Source organism: Myodes glareolus, chromosome 12 (genome assembly GCF_982192425.1).
Source record: "Myodes glareolus chromosome 12, mMyoGla1.1, whole genome shotgun sequence".
Taxonomy (NCBI): domain Eukaryota; kingdom Metazoa; phylum Chordata; class Mammalia; order Rodentia; family Cricetidae; genus Myodes; species Myodes glareolus.
The window spans coordinates 35,749,960-35,762,660 of NC_142037.1; the positions used below are offsets into that span (position 1 = coordinate 35,749,960).

At 45.1% G+C, this 12,701-nt stretch overlaps 1 protein-coding gene across 3 annotated transcripts in view; it reads right to left on the minus strand.

Annotated features, from left to right (window-relative positions):
- Positions 1 to 4,894: 4,894 nt before the first annotated feature.
- The window catches only part of Piwil2 (piwi like RNA-mediated gene silencing 2), a 55,028-nt gene continuing 47,221 nt past the window's right edge, over positions 4,895 to 12,701 (minus strand). For all 3 annotated transcript variants that reach the window (XM_085698692.2, XM_048422144.3, XM_048422143.3), the window contains 3 exons: positions 10,456 to 10,709; positions 8,966 to 9,073; positions 4,895 to 6,900 (listed from right to left, as the gene is read on the minus strand). In XM_085698692.2, coding sequence (XP_085554818.1) covers positions 6,744 to 6,900; positions 8,966 to 9,073; positions 10,456 to 10,709 — 519 coding nt within the window. In that variant the 3' untranslated portion in view covers positions 4,895 to 6,743. The remainder of the gene's footprint in view (positions 6,901 to 8,965; positions 9,074 to 10,455; positions 10,710 to 12,701) is intronic.

Here is a 12,701-nt window from a genome sequence, read left to right on the forward strand (position 1 = left end):
TGCGCATGCCCGACCATATACCCCGCGCGCGTCACCGCAGGGCCCGCCCCCGCCTGCTGCCCCGCCCCACTCCCCCGGCCTGCCACGTGGGGCGGTCAACGAGCAGCGCTCAGTCACCCGGGTCAAACTGGTCCTCTAACTCTGTGCATCCCAGGCTCGCATCCTACTTCTCGCGACCTCATCACCCTTTCTTTCGATTTCCATCCTTGACTCACAGAGGCCCCGCAGGCTCCTCTGTTCTCTGGAACTCTTCCATCTGTCCTTCAGTGCCCTTTGTGAGAAACAGCCTGGCCTCTACCCTAAAGTAGAGTGCCCTTCTCTCGGTAGGTCTATGTGTTTTAACGCTGCTGATGAATCTAAGCATGTTCTCTACGCAGGATGGAGCCAATCCATAGATTGTTTTTCTTTTGCACGTCCTAGCCAACCAAAAGGACTAAAATGTCTTGTCACAATCCAAATAAAAGATTATATTCACATTTTAGATTTTCCAGATGTTCGCGTCACTTTCTCACAGTAATCAGTGTCCTGTCCTAAGGAGCCAGTTAAGCCTTAGGTTGTGTCTGAGTAACGTCTTAGGAGGGAGTCTCTTCCGCTGTAGGAAAGGCCTATTGTGTTGGATATTGAATCTTGGACATGCAAATTTCTTGAGAAAAATAAACCACCCACTAAACTCTTATTGTTCTGTTCAGCTGGACGTTGTTATGATTATCTCCTCTATAGTTTAACCAGATGTCACTTGGGGCTTAGAGAGTCAGTGGAAGTTCTTTAAATGGCATTGGAGCCAGTGAGTACCCATGCTTCTGTTCAAGCACAGGGAAAAGTGCCCAGCTGCCTGCGAGTATCTCTAGATTTGTGCAGTGGATTGGCATTCAAGTATTGGGGAAAGTTCCCGCAAGAAGGACGGAACAGGAAAGGAACCCAAGGTTCCTAGAATAGGTGGCAGGAAGGACTCTGCTCAGTGGCAACTTGCTCTTCAGGGCTGGCTAGAGAAAAAGGAAGGAAAGTACTCAAGTGGGTGGGTGGGTGGGGTAAGAGCCAGTCCTGGTGATACAGACCTATAATCTCAGCTACTTTGGAGGCAGGAGGATCTCAAGTTTGAGGCCAGCAGGGGCAATTTCGTGAGACCCCTTTTCAAAATAAAAGGTAAAAGGGGGACTGGGTACATGTTGGCCCAGTGCATGCCTACACCTGCTTGAAGCCATGGGTTCAAGAACAGCAAAACCAGGTCTTGTAATTCAGCACTTAAGAAGTGAGGACATAAGGATCACAAGTTTAAAGTCACCCTTTGGTCCTATTATAAGTTTGAGGCCATGCCTGAGCTACCTGAGACCCTCTCAGTCAATTGATGAATGCCTTGCCTAGCATACACAAAAGATTTACTGAGGCCAGTCAGAGTCTTCTGCTCTGTGTTTTTCTAAAATTCAGTTATCTTCACTCTGTAGTTACCGTGATCCAGCGGGTAAAGGGGAGAGCTAAAACAGCCCTCTCATTTACTTTCTGCATGATTTGGAGGTAATGATAGCTCTTGAAGAATTTCCTCCAGAGCCCCTTCAACTCTGTAATAACACTGAATATTTGTCTCGGGTTACTTAGTGTTTTTCAGACATTATGTCATCCACTTGGGACTCCAAAGTGCAATAGGCTGTCAGGAAAGGTCAGTCCCCCACCAGACCCTTCCTCGAAGGAGTATATAAAAACAATGAGAAGCCCACCTAGAGATGAGATACTTCAAATACACAGAGCTCTGAATAGGAGGAGCCCATAAATACACATCCCACATGATTCCAGGCAAGGTGTCTACTACAGCTCGCACTAAGCAACTGTCAGAGCTTACACTATGCCCAGAGGCCATATCGGGGGAGGTGAGCATGAAGTCTTAAAGTAATGCCAGCACTTGGTCAGCTAAGAGGATCAAGGGTTCAAGGCCAGTTCAGCTCCACAGGGAGAGGCCAACCTGGGTTACAAGAGACCCTGTCTCCAAACAAACATATAAACAAAAGCACTAGCGGGAAAGACGCATGGCATGCCGGACACCCCGTCTCTGGACCTAGCTGTGTGGCATGACAGACACCCCGTCTCTGGACCTAGCTGTGTGGCATTGTTACTTGTTTGTAGAACTGTCAAAGTCCATGGGGGCAACCGGAGGAGTTGATAAGCTATCTCAAGCTGATAAGCTAAACACCAGAGAAATACAATTAATCATTAACATAGCTCAAAATCAAAAGGTCCTAAGTCTCTGCCTCCGCCCCCACACACATTTCTTCAGGAGGTATATCCTGATTAGATGACATACCCAGACTAGGTCCTACCTCGTCCACGACAGTTTGGAGCCTGGGACCTGTGTCGCCAGTGTCCCACCTCCCTTACTGCAGTCACCCTTTTCTCTCATCCCCTTCCACTTGCCTTCCTCTCAGTAAGTTTCTTGATTGTTTTGAAGTATATCTGATCTACTCTTTCAGACTTTTTGGAAACCCGTATTCAAAAAAAACAACGTATTTGGTGATCTGACTGTGGAGATCTTCTGGCCTCCACAGGCACTGCACACACATGGTGCACTTCCAGGCATGAAGGCAAATCACTCATATATTTATATTAAAGAAAAAATAATAATATAGTGCCACAACTCCAGTATAAATAATATACCAAGCAAAAATTTAATAAAACAGGGTCTTGGTAGAACACTTGGCTAGCATGCTTGAGGCTTTGGGTTCAATTTCCAGGAACATAAAACAAAGGACCACGCACAATGGCCCATGCCTTGAACCCCAGCACTCAGGAGGCAAAAGCAGTAAGATCTTTATGACTTCACAGTTAGTGACAAACCCACTAAATTTGATTTTGTGACCATTACTGGCTTGTAATCTACAGAATTAGTATGATTTATGGAACTTGGATTTTTTCCCCTTGAAAGCATTTCACTTCTAATACGAGCTTTTTATCTTTTTATTTCATGTATCTATTAATTTACCATATGTATGTGTTTGTACATACGTGGTCATCATGAAACATGTTGGAGGTCAGAGGACAACTTTCATGCTATTGGTTTCCTCCTTCCTCCATGTGGGTCTCGGGAATTGAACTCTGGTCGTTAGTCTTGGAAGCAGGTGCCTCTGAGGTGTCTTGTTGAGACCCAAAGTATTTATTTTTATCCCTAACCTTAGACCTTAACCTGCCTTGATTGTGAGACTTCAATCTGTACCCGAATCCCCATAATATAGCAGCGTGCACATAACAGATTCTCTATAAATATTTGCTAGTCTGGCTAGCAACTCCCTCAAAGTTGGATGTTGGGCAATATTTAAGGGAACTAAACACAAGAAACTAAGATGGTCATGGCCCTGTCAACATAGGCAGACAGATTTTCCATGAGAGAGGTGATGGACTAGCCCTGCAGAAGCCAAAAAAAGGAGACACCCATCCTGCAGTGTGGAGGGGTGGGGCTGAAGGCTCAGACAGCCACAGTCCAGTGAGTCAACTGTGTTGACAAGAGGGACAGGGGATGAGCAGGGCAGCCAAGACTTCATCCTTCCTGTCAGTTTTGGACCATGTTGGTTTGGCTAAGAGTCTACAGTTTTCCTCCGGACTGTTATCAGTTCCTAGGGTGGGGAGGGGATTTGGGATGGGGATTTTTTTTCTTTGTTCTGGTAGGCCTTAACAAATTTAAGAGGATCAGAGAAAATATGAAGGTGTCCCTCACCCCAAAATCAGACTGAAGGACCCAAGGGCCCGTGTGTTAATACCCTATGCGGCTAGGCAAAGCTCAGATGACGGCCAGTGAATCACATATGAGCTTCTGACCCAGTCAGATAAAAAGGCAACTGGGAGAATACTTGGCTCTAGAGTAATTATCACTGGGAATTCTAATAATACAAATATCACCAGTATTCCATAACCCTTTTCTCCCTGCTTTTGGTAACTTGATTCTTCTTACTCTGTTTTTATTTCATGTGTCTGAGTATTTTTGCTTGCATGTATGTCTATATGCACCACATACGTATCTGGTACCTACACTGGAACAGGAGTGACGGAAGGTTGTGAGCATATGGGTGCTAGGAACCCAAGCCAGGTCCTCTGCAGAGGTAGCCAGTGCTCCTAATCTCCAAGACATCTAACTCCCTTAAATGTAATTCTACATTTATTTAGTGTACGGAGAGATGCTGCGGCAAATGTGTGGAGGCCAGAATGCAATTTATGGGAAACCAGTTCTCTCCTTCAGCACGTGAGTCCAGGGATGAAGTTGGACTGTCAGGCCTGACAGCAAACGCCTCCGTGTACTGAGCCATCTCATCAGTTGGCCCTTCTGTTCTATACCAGTCCAGCTAAAGGGCTACCCACTTTGTTAGTCTTTTCAAACAGACAACTTATGGCTTTGTTAATTTTTCTCTGCTATATTGTCTTCTATTAATTTCTGCTCTGGTCTTTATTTTTAAAAGATTAGGTGGCACACACCTAAATGCAGTTCAGCTCACTGGGAAGCTAAGGAAGAAGGACCACTTAAGTTTAAGTGTTCAAGACCAGCTTGGTCAATGTAGTGAGACCTCCATTTCAAAAATTAAAAAATTTTTATACACACTGTGGCACATGTTTCTCCCTGCCTCCCTACATATAATAAATAAATGTAATTAAAAAAAACTTTTAATGGTAGAGAAGGCACTTGGAAGTGAGTTTACTGGCTCCCCTTGAGCTGACAGCACCTGGTAAAACAGACAGTTCAAGCACATACACAAAACTTCAGTGCCTTACTGTCTGGTCCCCAGCCTGCTCAGGGGAACCCCCTGGCTACCAAAGGTGTTGCCCCGGACATGCTGAGTAACAGATGAATAATGCTAATTTTGCTTCTCTCTGAAGAGAAAGCATTATACCCATTTAATAAACAAACCACAGTCTTTCAGACACAACTACACACATAGATGTTTTTTATTTTACACCAGAGGACTCAGCTGCTTGGCACTGAAACTGAAAAACAAGGCAAGAACATCACATATACAAAGTACAGACATTCTGGCATTATTGTTAAGAATCTGTGCTACCTAAAGAGAAAGGAATGCTGGGGACAGCAACATCTAAGGACAAACTCAAAATACTTCCAAAGAAATCAGAAAGTGCAATTTGTTCAGCTAAAGACCCATTTTTCAGTCTGTTCTGTTTAATTCTGTGGCTTTTGTATTTCAGGTCTCAGCCTAGCCTTGGTCATAGACTCCAAATAAAACCAGGGGCGCATTTGAGAACCCCAACACTCATCTCTCCCCAGTCTCTGGGTGCTGCAATAAGCTAAAGACTTTCTCGATGTCCTCTTCAAATCCAGGAGCTGGCATGTGCTTGGCAAGCACTCTAACACTGACTGCCCACACGTTCCTCTTCAGGACTCCGTGCTGAAGCCCTTCTTGGTCACACTGCCATTTAAAATGAGTATTTCTGCCCAGTCCCCTATCACCCACCAAAACACAGATACAAACAAATTTGAAAAGGTTAAGTAAAATCAGCTTTTAAAACCCAGTAAAAAGATGATCCACTTAAGCCTGAAGAAATAGGAAAATTCTGAAATAGAAGGGGAAAAAAACACACAGAAAACCAATGAACCCCAAAACACTGAAGCCCACGGGCCTGAGGACAACTTCCTCCTTGTCTCACTTAAGTGAGAGTGTCACATTTGTCCAAGCCAACTCTGGGAAGCCTGAACCTGGATTTTGAAAAAATTCCAAGCAATATCAGTCAACAGCTAGAAGAGACCCTTGCAAAATCTCATTTGCAGACATTTGCAGAGAAAACCTACACTTCATCCATGTTCCTAGTTCCGCTGAATCCTTCCCATGTATTCTGATTGAATTTACTGAAGATCAGTCACAAGAGCAAAGGTGTGTGCGTGTGCACGCATGCATCTGTCAGGGGCTGAAAGGTCCAGAAGAGCAGCTCTGGCTGGACTCTCAGGAAGTCAGGATAGCCGCACTCACATCCCTGGGATAAGTGGATTCAAGGGCATGACTGAGGCTTACGCTGGCTTAACTACATGTCTTTCACACGTGCATACAGCTGCACTCTCTGAAACACTATGCTACACAGGGCTTTCTATAGCCCTCCCCAGCTGCCCAAATTAAAGTAACGCTCTCATTTAGATGTCTGTAATGACTTCATCCATATGGCTCCTGGCACCAGAAACAGAATGGCCCTGTAGGCATGACCTACAGGTATAACGATGATCACACTGCCTTGAGGGACTAGTTTTTCTGTCTTTACTTACTTGGAAGGAGGATTGCTGAGAATTGGACTTGGATGTTACATGCTGAGAACATGCTTTATCACTGGCCAGGCTCCACACAGGAGCAGTACTGCTGACACCACTTCGCTCTACAAAGGCAGCAAGGCAGCCCGCAGCTGAACTTAGAAACCTGCTTCCTTGACATCAGAGTTTGGTTTTGTTGTGGGCTTTGGGGGATGAGGGTTTATTTTTGATTTTTGAGACAGTGTCCCACTCTGTAACATTGGCTAGCCCGGAACTCACCATGTAGCCCAGGTTGGCCTTGAACTAACAATCCTTCTGCTTCGATCTACCAAGTGCTGGGAGAACAGACATGCACCACCACACTCTACTGTAATATCAGGGTTAAAAGAAGAACAGATATCTAATTCTACAAGGATGGAGAAAGAGAAAATGCCAACATAAACCCCACTGCCATTTCTGCTGATGCTGAGAGTGAGCTGAGCTGGAGTCCAGATGCTCCTGTAGCCAGTGTCCATGCTGCCACTTACAGGAAGAACAGGTTCTCACACAGCTGGATGGCTGGTTCATGATGTAGAATCTGTCCAGACAGGAAGGCTAGCTTGTGGGCATACTTGCAAGGAGCTGGTACTCGGATAGTGCCAGGCCAATTCCAGTACATGTGGCAGAGTTTGAAAGTCAACCTAAAGTTAGGATGAAAAGGTGTTCTTTTAACACTGCTGCCTTCACCTAGGGACGGGCAGGGGCTCACTCTCTAGCGAATACAACACAGCACACCACCAACAAACTGGGAGATTCTGGGAAATCTAATGCCATTTTCAGGAACTGTTGGTTTTATACTGGTTTATCTGGTTTGGTTTGGAGGTACAGGCTCTCAACTATCTAGTCTAGGCTGGCTTAGAACCCCACTAGTCCAGGTTGTCCTTTAGTTGCCAGTAAACTTCTTGCCTCAGCCTCTCAAGTGCTGGAATTGTAAGTATGAGCCATTGGGTCTGAGAGAGAAATATTATTTTTTATATGGAATTGTTAACATTTCCACTTAAGCCAAAGGATGGGTATCTTCTCATTTTAGATACTTCCCTGTTTGTGGTTTTTTTTTTTTAATTAAAAAAAGAAGGGGCTGGAGAAACAGCTCAGCAGTTAAGAACACTTGCTGCTCTTCTAGAGGACCCAGGTTTGGCTCCCAACAACTATGTGGCTGCTCACAACCATCTATAACTTCAGTTCCAGAATCTAATACCCTTGTCTGGCCTCCACATGATGTAGGAGGGTCTTCTATCAATCTGTTGCTTTCATTGGTTAATTAATAAAGAAAACTGCTTGGCCTGATAGGTCAGAACATAGGTAGGCAGGGAAGACAGAACAGAATTGTGGGAGAAAGAAAGCAGAGGCAGGCAGATGCCATAGCTCTCCTCTCCAAGATGGACATGGGTTAGAACCTTCCCAGTAAGCCATGACCTCGTGGTGCTACACACATTATTAGAAACGGGTTAATTAATATGTGAGAGTTAGCCAATAAGGGGCTGGAGGTAATGGGCCAAGCAGTGTTTAAATAAATACAATTTGTGTGTTGATATTTCGGCTTTAAGGCTAACCCTGAAGGAGCCGGGCAGAACGAAAAGCAGGCCTGCCCACTGCTCCTCATTTTGGAAAAAGCTAGCCAGGCGGGCCCGCCCATTCCTTTTGCAATATCCACAAACATCAAGCACACACACACTATACATATATGCATGCAGGCAAAACATTGTACATGTAAAATACAATATAATGAAAGAAGAAAAATACCACAAAGGGAAAACCTATAGGATAAGGCTAAAAGAAAATGTACTAGTCTACTGGATCTGTACATCATCAGCATGGCTGTATGTCATAGTCATGGGCAGTGGTCTTCTATCTTTCCATCTAGCTGGCTTGTGAGCTTTTTGAGACAAGGTCTTGTTAGGCAGTTGGGACTGGCCTGGACTAATTATGTCCTTCAGGCTGGTGATTCTAGGTGATTTTCTGGCTTCAGTCCCCTGAGTGATAAAATTATAAGCTTGTGCTACCACATGCAGCTGGAGAAGTCTGCTAAAATACAAATGCCAGTAGCATGCAGTGTGCTCTGTAATCTCTGCTACTTAGAAGGCTGAGTTAGGAGCATAACTTGAGTTGAAGAGTTTGAGACCAACCTGGGCAACTTAGAAGACCATTTTTCTAAAGTAAATTAAGTAAATACCAACACTTTATAACACATAGGAGTAAAGGCTGCAGGCACCCACATTTTCTTAAAGCTCTTCAAGTGATTTTAATATAAAGCAGGACTACAAAACACTCCTCAAAAAGCTTACTATTATTAAGATCTGGGAGAGTCAAGGGGTGAAATACTGGTAGCTGGCTCAGTTGGTAAAGTGCTTACTGTACACACTATGAGGACCAGAACTCAGCTCTCAGCAACCACATGGTGTGTGTTTGTAATCACAACACCGGAGACAGAAACCTTGTCTAACTGGAGTTCTAGATCCCAGTGAAAGATACTGTCTCAAAAATCAAGGTAGACAGTTGCTAAGAAAAGACACTTGATGGTGACCTCAACCTCTAGACCCATGCATGCCCACATGCAAAACACACACACACACACACACACACACACACACACACACACACAAACACACACACAAAAGGAATAAGTTATCTTGAGGGACAGTGACTAATGATTTAGCTATTAGTTGGAGTAAACAGTGAGAACAAGTATATTTCTGACAGGCTCACCTCTGCATGTGATCAGGGCTCAGATTTGCAGTGTTCAGGACACAGATATAGTGTGTAGGTATGCCACAGCCCTGCCGCACGTGATGGGCCAGAAGGTAGAAATCCACCCTAGCAAAGAAAGAGCACCAACTGCTGAGATGACTGACGGCATTTTGAGGATCACTGTAGCCCTATTATACAGGACTCAGGAAGGAAAACGACCAAGTCAATTACATGAAAGGACAATGTGTATATGCGTGCACATGTGTGTGTATAAATGTGTGTGTGTCTGTGTGTGGGGAGCTCATGGATATAATCTCAGCCCTGGAGGATGAGAAGAAAGTCAGCCATATCCTTATTCAAGCAGAGCTTGGACAACCAGGCACCCTATTAGGCAACGACCTAATCTACAATGTGATTGTTACAGAGAGTTATAATGGAATCATATTACTAGGCCTGAGGTTAGTAGGAGGGCGGAGAAAGCCCCTGTGAGAGGTCATAGGTTTGGATTAACTATGTGAAATGCATGTGTTTGGTGGGTCAGTATGTATTATCATGTAGGTAGAGGCTGACTAGAAGGATAAACACGTAGGCTTGGATTAAGGCTACAGTGAATTGAGATCAGCCTGGGAAAGAAGTGTGTGTCTGTGTGTCTGTGGGGGGGCTCATGGATATAATCTCATATAATCTCAGTCCTGGGGAGGATGAGAAGGAGACCAGTCATCTGTTGAGAAGCCTGGGCTAGATAGAAAATTTGGGGGATGCAGTATGGGCTACATGAGACCCTATCTCAAAAAGAAGGAAAAAAAAGGTTTTTACTAAGAAGTAAAAGCCTTGCTGTTAAAAAAAAAAAGTTTTTTAGCTGGGTGCTAGTGACGCATACCTTTAGTCCCAGCACTCAAGAGGCAAAAACAAGTGGATCTCTGTGAGTTTGAGCCCAGCATGGTCTACAGAGCAGGTTCCAGGACAGCTAGGACTATACAGAGAAACCCTGTCTCAAAATAAACTTACTTACTTTATTTATTTATTTATTTTTCTGAGCAGTGGTGGCACACTTTTAACCCCAGCACTCAGGGGGCAGAGGCAAGCAGATCTCTGTGAGTTCCAGGCCAGTCTGGTCTATAGAGCAAGTTCCAGGACAGCTAGGACTGTTACACAGAGAAACCCTATCTTGAAAAAAAAAAAATTTTTTTTTAGGGCTCTGAACACAGCTTTGTGATGGGGTGCTTGTCTAGCATTCATGAGGCACAAGGTTTAATCCCCAGTAACAAAGTGTGTGTATGTGCACATGTACCTGTGTGTGTGCACGCATTATGTGTGTTTGTGGCTGACAGAGACGAGCCCACGCTCACGCAGGATTATCACTCCACCACTGAGCTCAATCAAAGCTTGCTCTCTTCAGCACTCAAAGGGAAGATTCCATTCCACGACTCTCCAGGAACATGTGAGCAACAAGTTAACTTCTCCAGCTTATTCTTCCTCGTTTGAGGACCCCCGTTTTGTCTACTTACCACTCACAGCTGGTTATGGTATGATCAACCACAGTCCCAGGGGAGGGCGTCACAAAGTGATCGGAGGCAGCAAGGTAGAGATTAGTGCTGATTTTCTTCTGTACCACGAACACCACCATCTTGGGGTGGTAGTTCTCAAAGGCTTCAAAGCACTTCTGCAGCTGAGGAATCTCATAGTTGGCAACCGTCTTCAGCTGCCCATCGGACACGCCATCTCGGTACACCACGATCTTCTCTGGGAGACAGTGGTTCACCTGAAACGACACCTGGAGGAGGTGACTTTTGGCTCAAGGATCACAGTGAAAAGCTCACACCCATTTTGCAGGCTTGAGACTTGGCAGCTGGGCCCACACCTGTTGTGCAGGCTGGAGACTTGGCAGTTGGGCCCTATAGCAAGTTAGCCCAAAGCACATGACTGCCAACCATGCCAAAAGTAACCATTTTCCAGATTTGCTCAGAGTAGAAAACAGTCTTGATACAGCTGAGGTACTAGAAAATGTGAAAGCAAGACCCAGCCACTGTGAGACAGGTGCTTACAGCCTACCCTCAATCAGAGGGGACACTGTTAAAGGCAATGGCAGGGGGCTGACATGGTTACACACGCCAGCAATGGCAGCATTTCAAAGGCTGAGACAGGAGGATCACCATGAGTTCTAGGGCACCTGGACCATAGAGTGAAATCTTGTCTCTGGAAAAAGGGAGGGACAGAAGGAGGGAGGAAGCGAAAGGATAAGGGGAGGGAGGGAAGGAAGGAGGAAGCAAGGACTCAAATTTTTTACAAAGATAATGACCAGAATAGGTGAGTCAGTGTTTATCTGACTTGGATTTAATGCTGACAACCTATCTGGAAAAGAACCTGGAAGTGTTAAGAAAGGTCTAACACATGACTATACTCAGGTTTTGACATGGAAGTAGCACCCCATGTTGCTGACAAGTTGCAGGTTCTTCAGTAATGTCCCTTGAGCAGCAGAATGTCGGTTCCACTGACAACCAACACAGTAATGTCCCATGAGCAGCAGAACGTCAGATCCACCGACAAACAACACAGTAATGTCCCATGGGCAGCAGAATGTCGGATCCACTGATACAGCAGCGGCCCTTGCGGGATCAGCTCTCAGAGTGCATTCAGGTCCATTGTAAGTTAGAAATCCTCTCGAAACTGATCTGCTCACTTCAGTTCTAACTACAGTTTAATGTAGGTTCTTGTCCCTTAAGAGGTAAGTCTTGAGTAAAGCTTAAATACTCATTACATTCTGTAAGGATGACTCCACAAGAAAATCTTATCTCAGAAAAAAACCCTTTTCCAAAACTTATCTCACTGAGCATGGTGGCTTGTGTTTGTAATCCTAGCTCTCAAACGTTCATGGCAGGAAGACAGCTGTGAATCTGAGGCCATCCTGGGCTACACAATAAACTCCAGGTTAGCCTGAGATATGAGGTAAAAACTGGTCTCAAATTCCTCCCTCCACACAGCTTTTCAGAGTTTTCATCCAATGCTTGAAACTGGCTGTGTGATGGTACATGCCTTTAACCCCAGTACCCCAGGGGCAGCGATATGTGGATCTCTGTTAGTTCAAGACCAAGTTGCCTACATAGCGAGTTCTAGGTCAGCTAGGGCTATATAATGAGACCCTCTTTCAAAAATAAAATTTAATCAATGTTCCCCTTTTCTGAGAAACCTCAACTATTCCAACATTTGCAAACATCTTTACAATCACTGGAACTCCTATCCCTGTTTGTGCTGAGTTTTTTCTGTTTCACATCTTCCCCTCCCCCCTACGCTTTTTTAATGTGACAAGACCTAAGTCCCCTCCTCCTTCCCAGTATCAGACAGTCTTGTACACAGAGTGACCTTAAGGTCCAGGCCCTAGGGTGTCTCAGCCCCAGAAGGCCAGCATTCAGATATGAACGAGTGTTAGAGCCGTCCATGCTCTGTAGATCTGGGTTTCCTGCTGTTCCAAGTCCCTGCCCACTAAATGCCAGCAGGTGTCTCTCCAGTCATAACCACAGTGTTTCCAGATGTTGCCCCAGTGGGGAACTGTGACTTTAGCCACCCAGCACACAAAAGGCTCAGCCCTGTGGTAAGAGGGAAGGTGACTCTGGGTGCAGATGTGGTTTTACACATAAGCAACAGAAAGAAGACCTGGACCTGGGGGCAGGAGCACTGCTGGGTCTGACCCACTGCTTCTGAGCGATGGCTTCAAATACTGTTTCCCGTTGAAAACCCAAGTAAAACAATCAGGGAA